Source organism: Colius striatus, chromosome 2 (assembly GCF_028858725.1).
Source record: "Colius striatus isolate bColStr4 chromosome 2, bColStr4.1.hap1, whole genome shotgun sequence".
In the NCBI taxonomy this organism is placed as follows: Eukaryota; Metazoa; Chordata; class Aves; order Coliiformes; family Coliidae; genus Colius; species Colius striatus.
Window position 1 is genome coordinate 37,723,206 of NC_084760.1, and position 27,261 is coordinate 37,750,466.

The 27,261-nt window shown below is 36.9% G+C and overlaps 1 protein-coding gene across 1 annotated transcript in view; it reads right to left on the reverse strand.

The window, feature by feature from the left end:
- Positions 1-27,261, reverse strand: part of LDAH (lipid droplet associated hydrolase) — a 119,216-nt gene that overhangs the window by 78,719 nt on the left and 13,236 nt on the right. The window contains exon 3 of the mRNA XM_061990842.1: positions 9,464-9,598. Coding sequence (XP_061846826.1) covers positions 9,464-9,598 — 135 coding nt within the window. The remainder of the gene's footprint in view (positions 1-9,463; positions 9,599-27,261) is intronic.

Below are 27,261 nucleotides of genomic sequence, written 5' to 3' on the forward strand. Positions count from 1 at the left end.
ATGACGCTACAATGATAATCCCAGAAAATTTTAGTAGTCAGCTATAACACCTAACCAAATAGGCATTAATCTGGCAACTATGTGGTTGCCTGACCACACCAGTAATTTGATAGCTGTAGTAAATTAATTATTTTGGCAAAGTGTAGTCACATACAAAATAGAAAATGAATCTTTAAAAAGGTAAGAGGCTTTAAGTCTAACTTAAAGAAAAAGAATATTCCGAAGCAGTATCAAAAGGAGGAAAAAGGAAAAACTCCATCCAGTAAGTAGAAGCAAGACTCCTTCATTTAACCTGAATCCACAATACTGGTAATATTTCGTCCCTTATCATTTCTCAAAGCACACAGGCCCTACTCAGCTCTTGCTGAGAGATTTAAGTAGATACATCGATATCTATTACACTGGAGGTAATTCATAATAAAGCTGATTATCTAAGACTGAGGCCATTTGCAGATACTTCTTCCGGCATAGTCTGTCTTACAGTTTCCTGCATTTCCCTGAAATGTCTACATTGCTCCTTAAAGAAAGGGAAACTCCTAAAACCAAAGCAAATAGGAAGAGTTCATGTTCCAAACCTGCTTATTTTTAGAATCTGGAATACGTTGTGGATTGATGATGATTCCTCAGTCTTACAATTGTAGATCATTGTTAATTAAAAAGAAAACTGTCATTAAATACTGCATTGATTCCATCAATATCTGCACTGCTGCAAGCTCTGTAGGTATGAAAATTAAAAGTTCTATATCATAAAGCAGGAATTCATATTAATAAATAAAAGTATTGATCAGCTTTCTTAGTACAACTAACCTATGTAGTGCATAAATGTTTTGACTAAACTATGAAAATAAATCCAGACTCGTTATACCTTCAGACAGAAGGAATTATTCTCTACTGTGGGGATAATTCATTTCCATTCTGTTAGCAGATGAAAATATATCTTTCGACCTGACTTGAATTAAAAGACTCCTAAGCTTTTTCCCTGGGGAAAATAATCTGAATCATCTCAATAGTTTGTTTATTAAATTCCTTTACTTTTTTACTTTCCCTGCAACAGTATGGTAAACATTTAAATAAGTTACTCTGAAACATCAGAGCACTGCTCATCTCACTGAACTGTGACATGACTTCTAAAGTCAAGACACCAAAAGATATAAATGTTACCTTTTCATAGGGTTCACATTCTTGAACACTTTTTTCCCCACTAACAGCCATCTGCATCTAATTAGAAGTGATGGTATCAGCTGGAGAACATACCTATGTCATGGGGTGAAAGGCAGAAAATGATCCATAAACAATCTCAAAACCTACATCCAAAGTTTCGTGGAATGCACTGAAGACATTATACTCTCCAATGGATGAATGTCATTTAAAAAAAAAAAAAAAAGGTCTTATTTTCTGGATAAGGATCCAGAAGACAGTATCAGGTTTCAAAAGTTGTTACTTTAAACCACATCTTTAAAAACTGAATTATATTATCCGTATTTGTAGATGTGGATGAAAAATTCTGGTTCTTTTTAACAGTGGAATTAGTTGAATGAAGTACTAGAATGGCTTAGAAAGCATTCACAGACACTTTTAAAAATATGCCTAGAGATATTATGTTGACAGACTCAATGGAAAGCCTTGAAAGAAATAGAGAATGCAGAGAACCTACTTTTCACATAGCTGTAAGAAATGTTAAGACAAAATCTTCCTCTTAGTAACATCAACAAAAATTGGTCACTACTTCATCCAAATCCATGGAACATAGAGTTATGCATTAAGTAGTACCAGAATCAGCTCAATAGTTAAGCGGTTGTTACGAATAAATACATGGCTGTTAACGTATAATGCTATGAACAGTTAAAATTGTTATCATTTTGGTTGGCCAGAAAAGAAAACAACAGGGTAACTTAGAAATACTTCCCATATGGCAAAATCTTATTTTTTTAGTTTTGACTTTGAATGGAATTAGATTTTTAAACACATGCTTAAAATGAAGCAGAACTGATAAAGTCAACGCCAAATGCCAAGATTTCACTCAAAGGATCCCTTTGCATAATTATTGGCATGATTATGGGACCTCTATGAATAATTAACTGAATGTGGCTCAGAGGAATGAAGTACACGGAGCACTGAAGTATCCCTGGGGCTGCTTACTTTTCACACATTTAGATTTAAAACATTCCAGTGGGTTCATAACATGAAATGATCATTTCTTTCCTTAAAATAGACACGTAGCACTAAAACCCTACAGTAAAACGCTGATCTTACCAGCCAAAGACAAAACCCTCAACATTTAAATGCCTTATAATAATTTTTAGATATGCAAACACGCTTCCTTCCTTAAGCTGCTTTTTCCAAGACAAGGAAGGAATAAGGTTTCTGGGCATAGCAACTGCTGTATCAGGAGAGGCAGTGGGATTGCAGTAAACTGAGTTGACAGCTCCTGTCCTGTTCAGTGAAAACAACCAGTTCCTCTGTGCACACCCCGGCATGGGATCCCTCGCTTTGACAAACACCATGTGAAGAGCTCGATGTGATTAACCAGTGTCGAGGCCAGCTTTGTAAACAGGAAGCTTCTTCTCTCTATACAGTTAAAAAATGATGCTTGGCTACAAAACACTTGGTTGTGAAACTAGCTTAACTCTACCTGGATGCTTCACTTAAAACTTGGGGGTTTTTAATGTATCCACAGTGTGATACTATTGGACTCAGAGACATCTTGCTATATAATTCTGCATTAAACTTAATCAGAAATTTATTTGTGTCCCTTTGTGTTGAGATGCAGACACAACTACAGAGTTCTCTGAGTCTGTAGTATTTATATGTAACCCACTAAACCTCGAAAAAACTTACATTAAAGATACTCCATCTTTCAACAATTCTTAGATATTTTAATTTATATGCCTAGGAAGCAGAAAATACTGTTGAAATGGAAATTAATGTGAATTAAATGCATGTATGCATAAGCTTAAAATATTCATGTGAGATGTCAGCTCTGCTGCCTTTCTACTGCTTTTCTCCCTTTACTTGTGTAATACAAGATGGGAAATGCTGTTAAACCTCGTTATCATCGTGTATCTCAATGTGGGCAGATATCTGCGGTTACTAATAACCAAATGGTGCTGAAGCCCAAGTAAGGATTCATTGGTCAAAACCCTTCTAATCACTACAATTCTGAGCTGGTTTGGTTTTTGATCTAACAGATTACCAGTAGCTCTGAGTCACCTGATCCAGCAGTATAGGTATTCTCCAACATCAACAACCATGGAAAACATCCTTACTACTTAAAATAAATGACAGTCACAAGTTACCTAAAATTATCTAATGCATACTGACTCCCTGCACCAGTGTAACTTCTCTCTTTTGAGGTTATACACAACAAGGATGAAGACTGTCTGCTAAGGATAAGTCCCTATTTTTAGGAGCCCAGTTCTTGGAACACCTACTTTCATGATCTCCTCTCCTGTTTGCAGCAGTGCTAACCACAATCACATTCCCCACCATTACCACATACTGATGATGGCACAGTACCTCTAAAATCACCACAGAAAATGCTTACAAAAAAAGAGTTATTGTAAAAAGTATTCTTAGCTGCCATAAATTCCTCTTAGCAAGTGCAAACCAGTGAGAGCCAACTCTATCTGATCAGTCAGTTCTTCTTGGACCACAAGCAGATGTCCTGGGAACCACCAGTGGCCCACAGACCACAGTTTGGAAATCACTGTCCTAAATAACTCACAATCTTATTATAGAACACCACTCTCCTTGTCTTGCTTAGGCTACTATTTTAGGTTTTTTTTCCTGTCAGCACAGTGTATCATCAGGGTAGAAACTTACGCCTCATATCTGCTAATCATGCCCACACTTACATCTGTCATTTAGTAGACAGCTATCTAGTAACCAACAAGATACTTAAGTTGCTGATGTATAAATTCAGTTTTATCCAAATTATGTTAGACTTTTTTTTTTGTAGATTTTTTTTTTTTTCCTGTAGATTTCTGTCACTTTATCTAGAGGCAGAATCTCGCTCATAGACAATTCTGCAGTTTCATGAGAAGTCAGAGGGCTGGAAAAGCAAACTCCATTCCAAGGTCAAATGTAACAACAGTTAAGAAGCAATATCAAATACACTCAAGCTGCACATGGTTTTCAAATTCTTCCTAGAACATTAGATTTCTTTTTATTGACACAAAACATTTCACTTCAAAACTTCACACTGATGGTACATTAAGATTTTGGGATCACATAATCAAGGCCTTCATAGATAATTTCTTATCCCTCCACTACTTCTTTGCTTTTTCCCATATTGCTTCTTAAGGATATAACTCAATTCTCCAAATGGTCTGAAGGTCCTACTCTCATTGCATAAAGGGAATGCAATGGAAACACTCTTTTGATGGACTATAAATCAATATTTACCTATCTCTTTTTATCGTGGAAATCTAACTATATATAATTTAACAGATTTTAAGGGCACAATATTATCTTCTATGGTCCAGGGGACATAAAAGATAAATTTCAGCTTTTAACTTTGCTATTAAGAATGTTACTCAAACTTCCCTATCATTCAGAAACAAGACAACATATAATTCAGACAATCTGCTCCGAAGGATAAACACATCTTCTTAAAAAAATAAAATCTATTTGTGTTATGATTGTGTGTGGTTCAATACTCATCTGTGCAGTGTAGAAAGTTGTAGATAGTTATCCTTAATATATTAAATTTTCATTTAATAAAATAAAAATAAATAATAATGTGACCAAATATTTTATCATTAAGACATGACTGATGACTAGCCAGCTATTAGGTGTATGACATTTTAATGTATGAATTGTGTCTCTTTAATCAATTAAGATATTAAGAACTTTATTCCATATTTCTACAACACTTGGCATACATAGACTATTACAAAAAAATCAATTTTTTGTTTTTCATTCCTTTTTCTTTGCTTCTCAACCTTATTTCACTACAAAGAAAAGTATCTCAGTGGCCCTAAGCACAAACTAAAACAACCTGTGTTGTTTTCTTCTTATTTCTGTCTGAGATGTTGTCTTTCTTATCGAACCACAGCTGATGGTCATGGGATTCGACCCTTTTAAAACATGGCTAAGTACATACACCTGCTCTTTATACAGCATTTACTGGAAAAGTCAAGAAGAGTGCTAAAAAAGGAGTATGTGGGATGTGTTAGAGGGACTGAGTGGTAAAGCTTTCCTATCTAATCTCCCATTTTCCACAGCTTTTAGAGAAACTGTGGATGAGATTGAATCTTGTAGCTCTTAAAGTGGGACATTCATAATACAGGCCTTGAATTAGCAATGTGTATAAAATTACCAGTGAATAATTTCAGGATTTGTTCATTGACATGTGCTAGTTTTAATTAGCAGTTTGTTTCCTATTAAAGGAAGTTGAAAGACTGCTGAAAAGCTTCCAACTGGCTACCGTTCATTGCCATCAAAGGAGCTACTCCTATACACAGGTCTTTAGTCCTTCAGCTGTACTCAACCATTTCTACTCAACTGCCTTTTTACAAGGCCATGCAGTGATGGGAAAAGGAGCAATGGCTTCAAACTGAAAGACAGGAGACTTAAACTAGACATAAGGATCACATTTTTACTGTGAAGGTGGTGAGGCACTGGAACAGGTTGCTCAGAGAAGCTGTGGATGTCCCATCACTGGAAGTGTTCAAGACCAGGTTGGATGGGGATTTGCAAAGCCTGGGCTAGTAGAAAGTATCTCTGCCCTTCGTAGAGGGGTTCAAACTAGATGATTCTTAAGATCTCTTCCAACCAAAACCAATTCATGATTCCATAATATCAAGTATAGAGCTTAGGTCTGGAAAATTTATAATGTATTCTAATGACCACCTCTACAAGCTGAGCAGCTATAATGTCATTTTGACAGAATAATTTGAGTGCAAATAAATATGGAATATTTCTCTTATTTTTCAGCTACACTTTATTTTTTTTTTAATAAAGAGGTTTACGAAGTATTTAACATTGTTCAATGATTTAATTTCTTCAAATAGCAGCAAGTACTTTTTCATTCTTTCCTTAAACTCTTTTCTGTTCTGTTTAAGGGAAATCATATGTCTAAGACAACAACACAACACCATTTATTTTATTCTGATTTCAATACCTACAAAATTAAACAATTGGTGATGGCTTCACACCACAACAACAGGAATTGTCATTTAATCCCTAGGAAAGTCCTAATTTACCAGCATTCAGGCAGTAGCTTCTGTTTTGACAGTGAGGGCACTGAGCCCTAGGTTACTTCTAAAACATCTCCGTAGGAGACAATAACTTGTACTTTAAGTAAACCGTCACAATATCTAATAAGTTTCCTGGTTAAATGTAGAAGAATAACTTACCAGATCAGAAATCTCAAAAGAAATGAAATGCAAATTCTTCAATTGAGTGATATATTAAAAGAAGATCCAGAACTTGAAAAAAACTAAATCAACACTGGATATACCTGCCTACTGTCTTCACTTTTAAGGAAAAAATTGTCATATCTTGATTATGATCTATTTGTATATATTTTTCCTCTCTTATGAATGTGTCTTAATAGGGTACAAATTAATCAAACGATGTATAAAAACCTACACCTTAAAAACACTTAGAATCATACAAGTAGTCAGGTGTTTTGGTAATACAGAAGAACCTGCTCCTAGGTAGTATCTGTTCAAGAGGCACAAACACCTTAATCATTAGGAAAACTAGGAATCGAAGCCTCAATATCAGGTAATGAAAGAAAAAAAGTAACCTCTAAAAGATTATATGAATACTTATAAAGCACACAAAGATTATACTGGTTTCAAACAAAATAAGAGATAGAAAACTACTCTTTTTGTAATTATGTCTACACTTTCAGGATTGGTGTTGGCTTGCTTTTGCAGTGTTCAAAACAATGGATTTAGAAGGAATATAAGGAAGTTGAAATTGAGGCGTAATTTTTTTATTGCATTCACTGAGTAAAAAGTTTCTGATCTTTTCACACAGTGGACTGATTGCTAGGAGCAGAATTACAGCAGTGTGTCTGTGTGGAGTCTAGCCTGCAATAGCTCTCTGAATAGAAGAATATCATACAGAAGTAAAAATAAGGAGTGTAGTGTTTGGTTTTCAAATTGCTATGTGACATGCCTCTATTAAATTAGGCAGTACTCTGTGATTGATGGCTGCTGCTGGAAAACTTGCTTTAGTCTTTCTGAGATTTCAAAAATTTAATCGACCTAAATATAACCAGGCATATTATTCCAACACAGGTTGCTTCATTTGAAATCCTTTATTACTTTACAGGCAGCATCATTTATATGTTAAGTGTACTATTTAAATGCTTGCACACGTTAAATCAGTAGCCTCCAAAGTGGGGTGTATAAACAGTGGGGTGCTGGATGAAAAGATTAGAAATGGAGTAGTACATGCCCATAATTTATTTTTTTTAAAGAGATCTATTGGGAATGTATGCTCAAAAAAATGCGATTCTTTACTGACAGTAATACATGATCAAAAAAGTTTGTAGACCACAGTTCTAAACGGATCAGTATGAATTCTTCTCTCCCAGTAGCTTCCCCCCTACCAGTTTTTTTTTTCTTTTTTGATTTGCTAGACTGCAATCTGAAAAATCTCAAGAATCAATGGTGTCAGAGATTCAAATGTTGTCTTCAGCAGTTTTTGCCCTCATTCTTCTTATCAAGAAATATTGAACTTATATTCGATATATCGAAATGGATTCTTTGCATGAGGCTTTTTAAAATGAAGCATTATAAAATATCCATCAGAAACAGGAAGGAATATATGGAATTTTTACAATAACAGGTTTGTGCCCAGTTCTTTGCCAAAATATTCCTTTCTGGTTTTATGTAGCTATACAATGAGAGAACTATATAGTGATCCTTGGAACTTTGCCTGAGAAATTGGGAACCTAGAAGGCAACAAGAAGCTGCAGAGAACAGAATTATCTGTCCCTACACATGCCCTTTTGTTGTTCCTTAGGGTTTGGGATGTTTTTTGCTATAAAGAATGAAGAACCATCTTGAAGAACCATCCACAAATTAAGACATTCCAGTGTTTATTCTCATTCAGCAGATTATGGGTGAATAAATTGAATAAAACTTGACATAGCACCAGTCCTTATAGTACTTCATTTCTGATTTGTCCTTCCTAACGATATACTACATTCTTGCATATCCCCTCTCTCACAGAGCATTGACAGTGTAAAAGGACACAGCAAAGGCAGCTGGCAGTTTGGTTTCAACTTAGGTATCAGCTCCCTTTTTGCTACTCAAAGCTTTCTTTCCCCCAGATTTATACTCTCTTCAGCAGCACAGCAACTGTTGCAGTGGAAGTGTAACAGTTGTACAACCTGTCTGCTGGCTACATCAAAAAACCTTTTAATTTCAACCAGTTTAGCCATCTCAAGTCTCCAAACACATTTCCCACTATTAAAGGCTCTTCTCATTAACTGTGTACTTACAGACATGATCCCAGGGCAGGTTATGAGACCTAGAAAAGTTCTTTGCAATAAATTCAGCTCTGTTCAGTTGCCTAACTTCCCATGGTTAATACTGTACCAGAAATTATAAACCTACGAATTTCTTATCTGGAGAAAGTGTTAGCATCTTATTTTGAATTTTGAACACGACTACCAGAAATGTCACCAAATACCTACAGTTTTCATGTCTCAGCTTCAAGCTTGAGATTACATAAACCAATAAAAAGGCTTAGAAGCTTGGGTGCAAAGGTTAGTGAGGGAAAGTTATGCTCAACAGATAAACCAGCTTTTTTTTTTTTTACAAAAGTTTTCAGGTTGCTTCACATTGCTGAACCTTTCAGTCCTAAGGAATCATACTGATTTACTGCTACATCGCTGCAGAATGACCAAATCCAAAGGTTTTCAGGCACTAAGCAGCTTTCAGGACGGGATTCACTGTTGTCTCCTCCACCTCACAATGCTGTACATTAACAATACCCACTTCAAGCTGGTTAAAGTATCTTGATATTTGCATGTCAAAAGACTTTTAACAGATAAACAAACAACCTTTTCCATATACCAGTCTCAGAAAGATTTATTTGGATCCTGGAAATTTGATATTTTAGTGCAACTATTTTTAACTACAGAGATAAGTCAGTCTCTTCTAAAGAACTCAATCTCTGAAGTGGACATTTCACTAAAAAAATGTACTTTTCTAATCTATTCTTCTCAACATAAAACATTTTAGACCTTCTCTATAAACTGTCTCTAAAGACTGCCATGTTCAAACTCTCTTATTCTCTTAATAGCACTTATTTGCCTGGCAAACGTAATTTAACTAAAAAATACTCTTTTCCTCAATAACTTCTGCTAGAACTGTTCTGTGGAAATGTAACGGAGACATTTAAAAATCACGTAGTACTGTTTTTAATAGGCATAAGTTCTGCTAATGAAATCAGGAAGGGCACAAAATATTTCTATGTAAAAGACATAGTACTGTACCTTCTATCATCTCCATACCACTAGGAGGCTTACAATGTCCAGCATGGCTCACGACCCAAACAGGATACTGCTGATTTAGTCCACAATATAAAGCCTGTATAAAAGTCCTGTAATAACCTGCCAGCCCAGGGTTACCTGCCAAAAATCAAAACATACAAGCAGTCAATATTAACCTTCCAATAGCAATCAATCTGCATCAAAACAAACCAAACAGCATTATACAGGATTTTGTCATTTTGTTTAGTACATTTCCATTTTTTTTCTTCACAATTTTAGAGGCTATGCTATTGAAACTGTTTAATTCCACTGATTAATGGCATCCCTGAGAAGCATTTTACAGAACTACTTTGAAATTGCAGATTCTAAAATTGAAACCCAAGAAAAAAGAAAATTTCTTCTTCTGTCAGAGGAGAACCAGTTTACTTATCTACCCAATCAAGTCACATATATGTGAAAACTGGGCAAAGAAACCCCCAAAAAAACATTACAAAGGCTACAGAGTGTGTCATTTGATCTAGATCTCTCCAGAGTGTCTCAGTGTTACCACTTCAAAATATGTATGTGCTATCTGGACAATACAAAAGTCTCTAGCAACTCTAAGAGAGGATGACTTAACTGTAAACTCATTTCACATTTTTCTGTTTGTATCATCATATTTCTGTTTCCATCCCACTTGAGAATCTCTTTCCTTTCCAATCCGTGTGCTCTAACATCATGAGAGAACGTGTCATCTCTCCTGCATTCCATCAGCTTTAGAAAGAACTTGTCAGAGGAAGCTGACATCTGAACAAATTCAGCTTGCTCTAAGTCCATTGTTTAAGTGACAATATCAACATTAACAGTGCTGAACTAGAAAATGAAATACTGCCCCTCAGATAAGCATATATAAGGAAAACTTTCTTCACTGTGAGGGTGCCCTGGCACAGGTTGCCCAGGGAGGGTGTGGAGTCGTCTTCTCTGGAGGTTTTCAAAACCCGCTTGGATGTGTTCCTGTGTGACCTGATCAAGGTGGACCTGCTTTATCAGAGGGTTAGACTAGATGATCTTTTGAGGTCCCTTCCAAACCATACCACTCTGTGATTCTATGATATGATAGGGATTTCTGGATTTCCAAATAAAACTCTAATCTCTGTTCCTCTTTTTTTTTCTTTCTCTTTTGGATATCAGTTGGAAAAGAAATCCATATGAAGATGAAATAGATTTTGTTTCCTAACTCCCATAGGATGCGTAAAAACTTCACATGGATATAAAAATACATAATTTCTATCTAGTTATTCATTACTTTTTTCAGAGTAGTCCCACTGCTTTCTTATTAACATTTAAAAATCAGGAAAGTCCACCCTCATGGTTAGGTTTGCTCAGTTACATGTGTTTCACTCACAGACTAGGTAGTTCTTAGTTTGGATGTCATCAACAGCAAAAGGCATGAAGAGTAGTATTGTGTAAAAAGGCATGAAGAGTAGTATTGTGTAAAAAGGCATTCACTTTTTAAGACAAAGACATTTCAAAATAACATTGATGTATTACTGAAAGCGTATGAGAGAAAAAAAGACAATCACCACATTAAAACTGTGTAAAGTCCCTTATATCAGTCTGATTGTAATATCAGAGAATGAGAGAAGAACCACCACAGTTGTGATCAAAACAGTACTTGTGTGTAGCAGTTTTGGCTGGAGTAGAGTTATTTTTCTTCATACTAGGTGGTACAGGGCTCTGTTTTGGATTTGTGCTGAAAACAGTGTTGATAACACATGGATGTTTCAGATATTGTTGAGCAGCGCTTGCAGTGTTAAGGCCTTTTCTCCTTCTCACTCCAGCCCACTAGTGAGGAGGCTGGGAGTGCACAAGAAGTTGGGAAGGACCATAGCCAGGACAGCTGAGCCCAAGGGATATCCCTTCACCATATGACATCATGCTCAGCATATAAAGCTGGGGGAAAAAGAAGGAGGAAGAGTGTTAACATTCAGTGACAGTGTTTGTCTTCCCAAGTAACCGTTAGGTGTGATGAAGCCCTGCTGTCCTGGAAATGGCTGAGCACATGCCTGACAATGGGAAGTGGTGAATACATTCCTTGTTTTGTTTTGCTTGTGTGTATCGCTTTTGTTTTACCTATTAAACTGTTTTCTATCTCAGCACATGAGCTGTCTCACTTTTGTCTTTCTGATCTTCCCATCCCACTTGGGATAAGTGAGTGAATGGCTGCAGCTATGTGAGGCTCATTTGACAGCTGGGGTTAAATCACAATGTTGTGGAAACAGTATATGGAGATAAAAACTACGTTTGTGCCACTTATTCCCTTTCTATAGTGGTCGTTTTCATTTTGTCATATTTTATTGGAACCCTTTTCTTCTTGAGGTAACACAGTAAGTTCATTACTCTCCCAAGAGGCACTCCTTCAGTCTAGGACTTCCAGAAAACAGCCTGCTCATTACAGAGCAGCAGTGCACCCAGCATCCAAAGCCACCTCCAGCACAGATGTGTGTGTAAGAGCTGCTGTTGCGGCTCAAACCAGAGATAACATGAGAGCAAAGTAGGGAAGCCTTCCACTCCAGGTAACTTACCACACATGCTTCATCCCTCACTTACATGTCAAAAGTGTCTCTGATCATTTTTAAACCTTAATAAAATGACTGACCTTAAAACAACATGATTTTTACCAGGTACTATGCAATACACAGATCTGGGGGAAAAAAAAACAAAATCCCATCAAAACTCAAAACTTGTAGTCAGTTGTTACAAGTTTCTAAGCATCTCTCTGTCAATTTGACACTAAAAGAGAACTTTAAAAAAGATAAAAGTTATTGTATATATAAACTCCAAAAATCATCATCAAATTTTTGCAAACTAGTTTCCAGAAAAACAATTTAAAATTCACAGGAGTCACACATCTGTACAACTGCACCACATTTTCACACACCAAAAATATGTAACGTAGAGCACTCTAGAGACAATACAATAAAACTGGGCCAATAAAATAAAATCTATACATCCTTTGTCAAGCTCTTGAAGTTACATAAAGGAAACTTGTCTTTCACCAAGGTTAAAGATGAAAGTAGCAGTAATACAAATACTCCTTTAATAATGCAAAACAAGGAAAGGGGTGAAATGGCAACAGCTGTCTTAGACATTTCAGTGGTCTTTCCCATCATCAGCCAGGTGACCTTAACATGTAAATATTCTCAGAATTCAGTCATCAGCTGAAGAGCAGTCAAGTAGGAACTGCTTATGAACAGTGAGGCTTTACATCAAATACCATACAAAGCTCAAAGCATTTTAAAACGTTTTTTTCAGGGAAAGGGGATTTTTATCCTGTGATAAATGTGATGTGTGTTTTAGGCAGGTAAAAGAGAAAAAAACAAAAATGCAAAGGAAACCTCCATTCCTCGCTTTTCATAAGCATCTGCTCATGGCAAAAGTCATGAGGGGTCAGCTATTAGAACTGCTACTGATACTTTAAAATGCCTTGAAGGGGTGTGAATGAGAACGGCTGGCACAAATGGGAGGGAAAAGCAACACAGACTTTAATACCAAAAATTTCTCTAGAGACACAACCATATGTAAAGCAGCTACAAATTTATTCTTTATGGAAATTTCAATTTCAATTGAGTTATTCAAGACTTGCACTGACTTAAATAAATGCAGATTAATAGACCCTGCTATTGAAAACTTGTGCCTACAATATTTATGTGGAGAATATTTATCTCCTAATACAGCTCAGACTCACATCTCTGCAAAGTCAGTCATTTTATATGTCTTCACTTCAGCTGCTATCTGTCCAACTATGTTAAGGGGAACAAACAAAAAAACTGAACAGAAAGTTTTTTGATATAACAGTTATAGTAACATCTAATGGAAGTAATTGTGGCTTAATATGCACAACAGTCTGTGATCAACAATACTTTGGGCTAATACACTGCAGTTGAAATGTTGTTCAATCAAACTATTTTGTTTTCTAGGAAAAAAGCCTAACAGGTTCATCACAAAGGCACCCAGGCAAGGCAGTGCTCATTCGTGCATTTTAAGGATTTCCCAGTACATCAAACCAAAAGTGTTCTTTCACTCAGCAACTTAAGTGTCAAAAAATGGAAGCCGTAAGTAAATGCTGTGTTAACCTCCATGATTTGAAGGTTACTCCAGTTATTTGCATACCACATCAATCCTCAGACACCTCAGGGCACCTGAATCATTCATGCATGCCAGTAAATCTCAAGTTGCAGTCATATGAACCAAGAAGTACATCTTAAGCAGTTACTCCCAACTGTCCCTAATTTTCAACAGTTTATGCTGTTTCAGAAGTTTTTTAAACAATAGATGTAAATGGTGAACATAACAGAAAAGGACACAAAACTACAATACAGTGTATTTTAGCTTAATTTGCAAAAGACTTTTGAGCATTTTATGAGAAGCATGTCAAACGGACAATTTGTGAATCTGAACAGTGGGGTCACTTTGGTGTACTCATCAGTTTCAATAACCAAAGAACTTCTGACACCTCTGTTCTTCTCCGTAATACACAGCACTTCATCCAGCTATTCTACATTTAGCCCAATGTCCTTCCATTTTTAATTTGAAGACAGAAATCCACTTCTTGTTCCACCCACAGCTAAAACAAAATAGTACTTAATTATTGAATGTGCAGAGGTGTAACTTTGAGCTACATTAGGAGGCAAATATTCTCCACATATGTGTACTGAAGGTTTTATTATATACAGTCTTTCAAGAACAGGAACTACTACTCTTTAATCACTCACATAGTTAAAAACATGAAAATTGCTCTAAACATGCATTTGCCAGCCTTTCACTTTCAAACACTTTCTTGTTAATGCTTTTTTTCCATCAAATCAAGACCTGAAATAGCAACTGCTTCCTCCATATGAAGACAGCTAGCAGTGGAATTTGTACAAACTAAATATCTGCTCCATTATATCACTGATAGAGAATAACTCTTATAGTGATTTCACTTGATTTTCTAAACAAAATGTCAAACTTGGTCTCTCTTAAAATGAAATACATACTAATATTTCAGATGTTGTTTCAAAAAGTAAGTTATTCAGACTTAGGACATTTGAATACATAAAGTATGCCACCATTGCAAATCAATCAGTTTAATTCTGAATGCAAAATAACAAACATAAAACTCATTTAAAAAGTCACAGAGCATAGCTACTGCCCACAAGTAATGATAGCTTTTGTGGCTTACAAATTGTTAAGCATTTTGAACTCTTCTGCAACAGAAAATATTAATGGAAAATGTAAACGATAAATAAGAGAGAACTAGTACAAGTTTTGCACAGGGTTATCTAATTGTCAGACTTAGTGAGACATGTAAAGTGTAAGTCTCAACGGCAAAATGTTTCAGGTTAGAAATAAAGATACACAACAAAACATACAGGACAAGCCTTCTGTCCAGAAAAGGACAGAAAAACTCGAAAAGAGCTTACCTGAAATGGAGACTAAAACACAAAATGAAAACAATTCATAGCAGTTCTGGAAGGAATATTTAAATTGAAAAGGATTTATTTAGGCAGACTATAGGAAATGCCAAGGGTGGTGAGGGGTGAAGGAAAAAGAATTTATTTGTAGCTAAATCATCCAAAACAGTGACGAGGTTTCTTGAACCTTGTTCTGAACAAGTTTTTGCGTTCTCCGTGCTAGCCTGTGACATATTCCCCAATGTTTTCAGCCATGTCTCCAGAAGCATGACCATCTGTGGGAAAGGTAGCTGGCATTCAGTAATGGTACTTCATGAACTCCTCTAGCATTTGCTTTCTGTTTGCCCTGAGACCTCAGCAGGACCATAAAGAATAGACACATCTATATGAATAGAAGAAGGGAAATACACAGCCAACAGTGGGTTAACAGAGAGTTTTGAGGAACTGGAAAATATGCCAGCAATTATACCATTAGTCTAATTTTAGAAATAATCCACAGTTTCAGATTTAAGAATGTACACTGCAGTATTTACATGATAACTTCTTTCAACAAAACCAAGTGCAGACCATTTTTTTTAAAAATGAGCAGTCACAGATCATATTTAAAATACGAGGGCACAGAGCTGGACCATACAAAAGCATTTTCATGGTAATGACTCTCTCTGCTTCTTCGCAGAGCTGCCAAAGCTCCCAGCTCCAGCCTGAAGAGCCTAAATGACAAGTTCCTTGCTCAAGGAAACTTAATCTGCCTTTGGCGTCTGACCAGCCACCATGGAAGATGCAACTCCCCTGTTTTAATGAATGGAAAGCAGCCCAAGCAGATGTCAGAAGGATTTAAATGGAGCATGTAAAAAACACAATGATGTTCTCACACTTGGGAGAAGACTGCAGAAACTGACACCAAAGCTGATGATCAGGCCTTAAAAGGTAACACACAGGTTTTTCTGACATGCAAGGTCAAGAGATTTCAAACAAAACATGTCAAGTAACATTTGAATGATCATCATAAACTTATGTCAATTAAGCTTTCACTTGTTTGCACATCTTCATCCCGCGTTCCACGTACAGCCTGTATACTCAGGCACCAGCCAAAGAGCAAAAAATTACAAGGACATTATACAGAAACACATGTGAAAACACTGTTTGATCCTCTCTAACTCTCGAATCATGACTTTGGCTGGAAAGCATCTTAATATATTTACTTGGGTTGTGAAAATAGGGTATCTGTGAAGGATTCAGCCAGGTGTCTAACACAGCTTATAAGAGAGGTTTTTCAAGAATATTTCACATTTTTTTCCCATACACGTACATATACACATACAGTTTTTAAAACTTACATATAAATTTTTATAGTACACATTTCGCAGATCAAACAATCTCATGTTCCCTAGCACTGTTCCACTTCTAGGATAAATGTGGGTTCATTTCGCTCTAAAGAAATTCCACAGACAGTCTGATAAAGCTGAATTAAACACAGCTGGTTTTTACCCAAGAGACAATTGTGTTTGAAGCCTGAGAATAAAAAATTCCTAGCTAGAAACTGTGATTGTACATGTCTGCCTACTCATATGAATGATTAACAGCATCTATCCAGGCAGGTAAGATACAAAGTCTTAAATCCTTATACTGCCCACTCTAAACCTACTGGACTTTGTGATCAAGTGCTATGGCAAAAGTTATAAAGTCCACATACATATTTCAATAGTTCTCTCTAATGTCTCAATCAGATAAAACACGTACACGAATAGAAAAAAAAAGACTTGGGTTTATTTGTTTGTTTTTAAATATGTCTGTAAACTAATGGTTCTAGGAAGGGAGTTGAGATGGAGATATAGAATTTAAAAACACAAGTTCGTAATTGAACAGCAATTTAAAAAAAAAATTAAAGCTAGAAAACAGGATCTTCCAGTGCTTAAAATGAAATACTTTTTTCCCATTTTCTTTATAGTAAATGAAAAATTAACATATTTAATTAGGTCTCCTAGCACACATTTATACATACAGAGTCTCTTAAGAATCTGCTTGGGCAGATGAAAACAGATTTAACTACTATCACTCCAGATGTGGTTAGTCTGTGTAATGTGTTTGTGTGGAGCCACTTTTTGCTTTGTAACAGGGAGGGAGGTACAGTTCTGGTCCTAGTAAGCAGTTCTTGAAATATCCCCCATCTATCAGGTGGACCCACTTCCAGCACAGTCGGGCCGATCTGGTGTCTCTGCCATCATTAAGAAGTGAAAACGAGCCAGAATAGAAGGTGGCCTCATCTGGATTCCTGTGTCCAATTTTGGTTTCCCCAGCTCAAGAGGGACAGGGAAGTGCTGGAGATAGTCCAGCGCAGGGCCATCAAGATGATCAGGGGACTGAAACATCTTCCTTATGAGGAAAGGCTGTGGGAACTGGGGCTGTTCAGTCTGGAGAAGAGGAGATTGAGAGATGATCTTATTAATATTTACAAATATCTAAATGGTGGGTATCAGGACGTTGGGACATCCCTTTTTTCTGTTGTATCTGGTAACAGAACAAAGGGTAATGGGAAAGAAGCTTATGTTTCATTTAAACATAAAGAAAAACTCTTTTACCATGAAGGTGAGGGAGCAGTGGAACAGGCTACCCAGGGAGGGTGTAGAGTCTCCTTCCCTGAGGTTTTCAAAACCCACCTGAACGTGCTCCTGTACAACCTGATCTAAGTTGACCTCCTTTAGGTTGGACTAGATGATCCCTAAAGGTCCCTTCCAATCCCTACCATTCTGTGATTCTATTATTCTAAGACAGAAGTAACCATGCAGATCCCACAGTCAGGGAAGAAGAAAGGAAGAAGGAGTGCCAGACCGGAGACCCCTCTACAACCTGCAGCAAGAATGCAACTGTGCCCCTTCTGCCCATGGAGGGCAATGCAAGGACTGAGAGCCACCAGCAGCTCTGTGTGAGTGCACCCAGACAGGCAGGAGACTGTGTGAGGAGGCGGTGATTGTGCAGGCAGTGCTGGAGAGCCTGCGGGCCACAGTGCAGACTCACACGAGAGGCAGAGTAGCTGCAGCCCTTGGGATAAACACGTCAGAGTGGCCTGTGCTGGGCTGCCTGGCCTGTGAGGGATCACACACTGGAGCAGGTTGTCTGTCTGCCTTGAGAAGACACAAGTAGCAGGAGGCATCAGGAAAGGACTGACTGAAACCCCTGTTCCCTATCCTCCTGAGCCATTCAGTACGAGAGGAGGTAAAGACACCAGGATTAGGGCTCTGAGCCTGGGATGAGAGGAGGGGGGAGGAGAAGGTGGTCTTAAAGGGCTGGTTGTGTTCCTCATCATTGTATCATTCTACTGTTTTCTGTTTGTTATGGTTTTGGTTTTTATATTTTTGGTTGTTGGTGGATTAACTTTCTGTTTTCTTCCCCAAGTTGAGTAGTCTTTTTTGCCTGCAATCATAAGTGGCAAGTGAGCTTTCCCAGTCCTTAGGGCATTCTAAAGTCCCTTGGTACTTACAGCTGATCAGTGGTCCTGATCAGTGTTCCCAGATAGACCTAAACCAGGACAGTCTGTCTGATCCAAACCCTCCTACAACCGATGCTGGCAGAGAGGCTGCAGTGAGCTCTTTGCTGGGTCTAGAATACCCAGTGGGAATTTTCCAGCAGGGTTTTGGGTCTGAAGTAGAATTGGAACAGTAGAAAACAAACTTTCTGAAAGGGAGCGAATAAAGCAAGTGTGGAAAGAAGAATATGAGATTTGATGTCAAATGAGTTCATAAGAAAGTCTGTGAAATACACGACTAAGAGCACAACCCTGATGAGACACCACCATCAGGAAAAATATAAGAAAAAAAATTCAAAACCAAGATAACCACAAATTATGTTTTGTACAGATAACTTTTCAGATTTGATCACTTTTTAATAATATACATGGAGAATGCAAACAATATAAAAAGCCCAAGAAAGAACATTTGCTAATCTGTATCAAAGATTTCCCAATGCTTGTACCATTGGTTAGAGTTACGAAAAAGAAAAGCATAGGTCTGAGGGCTTTAGCAATTGAGAACATTAAGACAGTTAATTTCAATAAAAAAGACTAAAAATGAGTTTCTCTAATTTTTGTGTATCAAAACTGCCAAGGGAATGTAATATTTGAAATGAATGTGTTAAGGTGATTTTGCAGACCAATTTTGCATTTGTATTTGCTATCAGTTTTTAGAAACACAGGACAAAAGAACAAACTGTTCTTCATATGGATAAACCAAGATTTACCCATCCATAACCTCAAGAAAAAAATCTTTGGCTTGACACCACTGTGTATCAGATAGAGGAAAAAAGTTCTGTAGTTAGGATATCAGTACTGGTCTTAAATAGATGCTCCATGAAGACTTAAATCAAAATACTTAATTCAGGGAAATGCTTCCTCATTTATAAACACTAGGCACTTCAGAAGCACAGTTGTTTAGCCATTTAAGACCTAATGTGAAAAGCTTCTGCCTCTTAAGAGAGGGCTGTGATAACAGATATAAAAAAATCTATAACTTATAGGTGGAAGGCAGTATATAAGGATGTATTTTTATTCTTACAGGGGTTTGTAAATCCATCAAGAATAACGAAGGATTGTTTTAAAAAATGGAAACTGGAACAATCATCAAAGTCTCACAGTCTGACTATAATATGAAAACAAGATCAAGGGCTAGGACTTAATAAATTTTAGGCTCTATTGTTTTCTGTAATCTAGATGTTGAACATAACGTGTCGAATTTATTTCTAATATAGTTTCAATGATCCATAGAATTTACTATCGGAACAGAAATGAGTCCATGTGTTAACTAGAATCTGGAAGGGGGATTTATTTTTTATTTTCAGAGATAACAAAGTCAAAATATTTACTATCCAGGCAAATCCATATCAGCCCACGTATTTCTGGTAGCAGCTGCCAGGAAGGAAGGAAGTACATTAGACACTGATGCTGTAGCTTTAAACATTTTAATTCCACTATGTGTATATGATGCACATGAAAACATTGGATTTCCTTCATAGGTGAGTCCCTCAGTAAGGAATTTCTTCTCCACTCCTGCCTTGGACATCATATGAAGAGAAACATCCTTTTTCAAATAGTCAAACCAAGTACCTTAGAATACAACTTTCCCATAACTCTAGCCAACTCAAGCCTCTGCATGCTGCAGGAGAGAGATCACTTCCTCCCCTGATTATGCTGCATGCAGCCAGGCAGGAAGGATCCATGCTGAAAACGCCAACTCATTAGAATTATAGAATGGTCAGGGCTGGAAGGGATCTCTAGATATTATCCAGTCCCCCTCCCCTGCTAGAGCAGGTCCACCTAGATCAGTTCACACAGGAACAGAGTTAGCAAGGAGAGAACATCAAAAGAAGACTGTGGATGGAGAAATTTCAGTAAGTCATATCTGCCACCCAGATTTAATGGAGGGAAATACTGTCAAATACAGTTGGATGTTCAATCATCCTGTCATTAGTCTGCATCATCAAACTTAAGAAGCTCAAATGTGTCAAGCCCCCATGCAAAGTACTTCTAGAACACTGGGAAATTCAATAAAAGTGGCATATTTTAAGCCTAGATCTGATATATGGGCTCCTCCTCGCATGAGAAAGGTTTTATTTTTAATGAAAAGATCATTTTTTTTTTTCCAAATAAAATACAAGCTGGTGGACTGACCCAGTGAAGAAAGCACAACTGTTAACATATTTTAAAATATTACTCACAAACAAGCAGTCCATAAGCAGTAAAAATAATGGAGAGCAGTGTTCTAAGAATTTAATTTTCTAATATATAATTTGGGATAGAATACACTACATCTTTCCTTCAGGGGTAGTCTTCTGGCATGTACGACTACTCTTATTTTTTGGTATTATTTTGACTCTATCTCTCAGAAAAAAAGTTGGGGAAAATTGACTGATGCATTCAAAGTCTGATGTGGGTTAAAAGTAAAAACCAAATACAGACAAACAGTCTCATCCCCCAAGAATAATGTTCTCACGAAGTCAAATTATTTAGCTCAGTGAAATAAAGGGAAGAACCCTCAAGGAACCTTGGTTCTTTGTGAGTCGAGACAGCCTATCTCATTGACAAATCCTCAAATACTTGACTGAGAGAGATTATTCTCATTTTGTAGATGAGAACTATACAGACCAAACAGTCTATTCATGAAAATTAAACCATTACTGATCACTAAGAACTCTATCAGTTAACAGCACCTTATATGCATTGTCATCTGAGAAAACAGGCGGTCAGCTGAAAATAAGACTAATCTCACATTAAGCCACAAATATTCATGATAAAGAAACTGCTTGAAAAGTTGGAAGAAGTAGCTTTGGAAGTAGCAGGAAGTTGGGTGGAAGTATTTTGTGCTTTTGCTTCTGTTCAAGTGCAAATTTACAAAATACGATCATGTGTAATACATATCCCACGGAAGTACCTGAATGCAGTGTTCTGCGGTGTTTATATCTCACTGAGACAGAAAGCTGTACTCTTACCACCTTATCCACTGATAAGAAGACCTGCAACCATAGCATAAAAACCTCATGTTATCTTGCTCTATGTAAACCCTTCTACTTGGATTGCTATGCTACACAAGCTTTTAACTCCGCAGTGTGGTCCGTTCTCGTTGACTGCTTTTGTATCATATATGCCAGCTACTGGAGAGTAAGAAAGCTCCTTCCCACCATCCTTTTTTTATCATTTAGAGGAAAAAAAAAATCTCAAAGCAATGTAAAATACAATTTCTCCATATAAAAATCTGAGAACCCAGGGTCAAACAGAAAGATTTGGCAGCTTCATCTGGTGCCGCAGTATAAAAGAATGTAGATGCCACAAGGAAGGGGCGTTCCCCAGTGAATCTCTCCCACCTGGTGTGACTAGTGGGACATCATCTCCTTCCATGGAGGAAGACTCTCAAGACTGAGACTCAACCCATATATATGTGCTGCATGTTGTAGACTGACATCATAACTTAACAACAGAAACTTCTGAAGTGAGCTCAGTTGAAGGTACTCCCATTTCTCTCTTCACTATCATTTCCACCCCCTGAATTACACTGCTACAATTCTGCAAGGTCATGCTGCTGTGAATCCAAACAGGGAACTGTTCCAGCTTTAAGACCATCCCAGAAATAAATGTATGTATTTAATTCACAGCATAATCTCTCACAATTGTTCTGGCATAACCAAGGGGTGGAGTAGTGCCATGTGGTGGGAACAAGAATATCTTATGCCAGTATTGTTGTCAAACAATTTTGGATTGTGAAATAATGGCCTTAATTTTCTAAGTGCTCCAAGCACTAAGCTCTTAGATTTCCAATGCCTGGTTGGTCTTAATATACACTCTATGATGTATCTAACTTTCTAATGCATCTTAGTAATCTTCTTTATAACTTGATGGTTCTAAAAGCTAACTGAAGGCAAAAGCTCTATGAATAGCACAGTTCTGCCACTCACTTTCCTTACAGGCTGCCCAAATGAAAAAAAAAAAAGGTTCAGTCACTTAAAGCTAATAAAAGCAGGACAAGGCAGACACTTTCCAGGAAGACCCCAGTTACCTGATGTTGATCACATTAGGTCACAACACAGACAGGTGGGATACAAGGAAAGATTCTCTTGAAAATTTTAAGAACGCCAACTAGCTTTGCCAAAGCCAGTCTGAAGGGGCAGGCAAATAATACATTCAAAAAATTAAACACTTGCTTCAAGTCCTATGCTGTATTTGTGCAGGAGAGGCCATGATAAAAAAAAAACCCCACAGTGTTTCTCTTCCTGTCTCCATGAAAGAGCTGTAGATTCAAACAAGATTCTTGATTCCCTGGACCAGATGTGCTAAATATCTTCATTTCTGAGCACTTAAATTTCCCTTCTCTGCTTCATTGCTTCAGCTGAGGATGGACAACAGCAGTATTGCTCTGCTTCAGAGATATGGTAAAAATAAGCAAAGCTAATAGAACCTGTGCAACTTCTTGTATCTTGCACTAGTAGAGGTAGGCAAAGATAAATATATAAACCACAGTGTTAGTATGGTTGAAAATACACATCCACATGGGAAATAGCTTTTCAGTCTCAGCTTTAGGTCATCAAAACTATGTAACAAGGCATTAAGCAAAATAAAATGCAAGCTAGTTTGTAAACAGGAGTCCTATTATAGCTTATCTCAACATTATTTGTGCAGTTACGCTCTATGACTTCCATCTAAAACTTCTCATTGCATCAAAAATCGTTACTTAATTTGAACCATCAAAATCCAAAGTTAAATAAATAACTCCTTTATTAAAGATTTGAAGTATTTAGTCCTTTTCCTTCATGTCCTGTATCTATTTATTGCTGTACATCAGAAAATCACAGACGTCCTGACATGAGAACCAGTACAAGTGGAGCTGCCCATGGAATTGCTTACCTACGCATTCAGATGAGAGCCTGCAGCCTGATACTACATGGTATAGCTGGCTATTATAGCAATAAGCTTTCCAAAAAAATACACAGTATTTTTTTCTAATCTTTAAAACAGCTCCCTCTTCTGGCATACTCTTTCTATACTATGTTTAAGCACCATACTCTCTTCCTTCTCAATTTTTAATTCTGTTTGTCTCCTAACACTCAATAAAACCAATTTCAGTGTTAGGGCTGTGAAGGTAAGGAGAGTGTACCTTAAATTACAGCTCTTTGTGGCTAATTCTAATCAAGTGTTTATCTAAGATTATCCATACATTTATCTTTACTAATTTTTGAAGCTATTCCAAAATCAATCCAGATCAGAATCCACACCTGGACAAGGAGCCTGGATGGCCAGTCCCTGGGTCACATTTGCAGGATCATTCAAATCAGAAAGGACCACTTTAGATCTCTTTAGCACATGCCCTGCTCATGCAGGGTCAGATAGACCAGGATGTCAGGGTATGCACCCAGTCAAGTTTTGATAATCTCCACAGCTAGAGACTTCACAACAGTTTAGCACAACCTAAACTTTCAGTGGGCAGAAATGCTCATGGCAGTGCCCATCCTTAACTACTGATTACACAAAGTACCCAGGAATTTAAAGTCCTTATTTTAGCATCTTAATTAGGTGTTTAATATTAGGCTGGATGAAATTTAGCCTTACATCCCTTTCTGAACTAAGTGACATGGACCCAGCCCAACCCTGGAAAAGAAAAACAACCAACCGAGAAACAACTTCCCCACAAAACATCTCCCCCTCCCAACAACAAAACAATCCACAAAACCCAAAACAAACCACAACCATGCTGACAGTGACAAAACTGCTGAGGTAAAAGATGAGGTAAGGCTGGAGAGACATCTCTCCTGCTGCTGATGGTCAGGGACTAACGAGTTAAAAAAAATTCAAACAAATCATAAAATCAGAAAGAGAGAAAACCCAGCTTTTATTGCCTCATGTGCTCAGATAGAATAAGTTCTCAACTTTGTTCATATAACTGTTATTGGGCCTCATTCAGTGACTGTGAGCACAAAGCATACTGAGGAGAACATGACCCAAAACCCAAAAGTCCCCTTGCCCAGGAAGTAAAAAAATATCTTTCCTCTTAACCGAGCTGTCCATTGACAGCAGCACTCCCCTTTCCTGCAGTTTTACCTCAAAGGCAAATGGTGAGCACTACTGTACCATGGGGAAGGAGACACTGGCTGTTGACTTGAAAAGCAGTATGTGAGAGGATGGAAGTACCTTCTTTGAGTAACTCAGTGGTCTCTACTCCAAAGTTTGATTTTGCATAAACAGTTGAGATCTATCTTCTTGTACTGATTTAATCACACATTAAGTACCAAGATTCACATTCAGAGTTCTGGATTACACTCTGGAAAAGGTTACCAGAAGCATACTGTAATCTAATCTGATGATACTATGATTCCTTAGTAGATCTAATGCAGATCTTGTACACGAATAGTTAAAACAATACAGATAGTGTACCAACAGGCATGTTTAGTCCCATACATTTTGAAGAAATCAAAGCACATTTGAAAATCAAATTGAAGAGAACTGGAGTAAATATGCTTTACACAGTTTGTAGAATGAGGAAATAAGATTCTTTTATTATTAAACAAATCTCTTGGTCTAGTGGTAACAGTAGATCTCTGAAGAACTATTAATTCCAGTGACTGCTGAGCAGAGTGAACAATTAACAACCTAAACAAGTTGTTTTAGTGGGAGTCAAAAAAACCCAAAATACAAAGGAACTAGACTTTTGGGTTATAAAAATAATTTTAGTGAAAAGTATTATTATATAGTGATTCTTACTATAACTTTCTTAAGCAAATGTTGATGGTGATGATTGCTAAATATCAAAACAGCAGGTGCAGATAAAGGCAGATAATGTATTGAAAGCTTTTCAGAGTCCCCATATTACAGTAAAAAACAGAACTTCAAAGACTTTAAAGCTAATAGGAAGTTCCACTTCATTAAAGAGAGTCTCAAACATTAAAGACTTGTTATAATCCTGGTAAATTGTCTGCATTATTTTCACTGCTGAAAAATAGTTAAGCAGACTTTAAGTAGCATGTCTTCTTGATGTAAGTATATGTAACTACTTCTAGGAGATCAGAATACAAGTCTTAACTTTCTATTGTGCAGAAAACCATAAGCAATGCTTGACTCAGGATTAAATTGGGACATTAAATCATTACACTTTAAGAAAAATGTCTGGTTAGGTCCTCATAGACCTTAAAGCAAGAGTAGGTAAAACAAGAAGATGATCCTGTAACTCAGCAGTGACCCAACAGCAAGCAGGCAAATGAAGAAACTTGGCAAGCACAGAGAGTACTCTGCATGCATGCCAAACAAATGAATTATGAAAGCATTTCTGTTTATTAATGAAAGTTGGGCAGCACGCATTACCACAACAAATGTTATTTACATTATACATGAGCTAAGCTTCTCAAGTACTATATTGCAAATTACAAAATTGCCTAGTTCACAGCAATGGCAACAAAAATTACAAAGCCTGGAATGAAGGTATTGCAATGAAATGCAATGAAATGCAAGAATAACTTGAATTACAAAACTTCATGAGCTAAACAGTATTGTGGTTTTAAAATTTGTACTGTATTTATTTACAAAGTTAAACGTTTCCTAAACGCACAGACACAAATAGACAGATACTCTTAAAACAGTAAAAAAATATTCCATTACACTTTGCGGATCCTGGTTTTCAATGAACCCAAGTAATGTTAAATATTGTTCTAGTAGATTTTATACTTCACTGCTAATTTTGCACTAAGCAAACACTGAATAGGGGAAAACAGGTCTTTATGACACAAGAAGAAAAAAGTAATTCCTGTCCTTTCTGTAACGCCTACATTTCCAGAAAACCATGGACTGATCCTTCTACTGTACACATTTACTCTCATGAGTAAATCAATTCGATTTTAACAGAAAATAATCCTTATTAAGAAAGGCAAACAAGTTTATGCATATATTCTACAGTGAGGAAAAACTGGGCCTTTTACTCAGTAATTACTTCAGTAAACACAGTATTACTCCCATCCAGAGGTTTTACTTACCCAAGGAAAAACTGTTACAGAACAGCGTAAATTAAACATTTCAACTAATATAGTAAAACATTAATAAAATTATAAGTTTAAGACTGTCATTAATAAAAACATTAGCTTATTGGTATTAAATGAGATTGAACTCCTGCTGCATGTTCTGTATTCCAAGTGGTTTGAGCACAGTCCTCAAGAAGCAAAATCCTGCCCCACTTAAAGTCAAAGGGAATTCTGCCACCGATTTCAGAGGCGCAGAATGTTTTGGAGACAGTAGTCTCCTTTTCCCTCTTCTTTAAAAAAAAAAAAAAAAAAAAAAAAACCAAGAAAAAGAAAAAAAAAAATCAGTCAGACCAGAGAGAAATCCCCTCCATTACGAAGAAATATGACTAAAAAGAAAAAAAGTATTAAAAGAATATACAGGGCATGATTCTCAAATGTCTTGCAACAATTCAATTCCAGCAGAAGCAGAGAATTTTATCATTTTTCTCTTCTGTGCTCATCCTAACCCTATTTTGTTTGATTACATATAAATAAAATCATAGGCATGAATTGCATTAAGACTGGAAAATTATGTACCAGAACAGTGTAACATACAGAACAGTGGTCACATGGAGTAGAACTAACCATGTTTGGTTCAGATCACTGGACACTTGGCTGTATGTATTCACTTTTTTGATTGTTATTCTTCTCTGGATATTTCTTTCCTTGACCTGTACCAAGCTACCGTTTTTCCCCTCCCTTTCATTCTGTAAAGAATGCTTTTAAAGTGTGAAAATTGCTGGACTCTAGAAGAGCTCCACATTTCATACATGGGAAGTTTAAAAAGTATCTATCTGTCTATGCTATCTAACCCTAACTGTTTAGGTATACAAACATGTTGCCAGA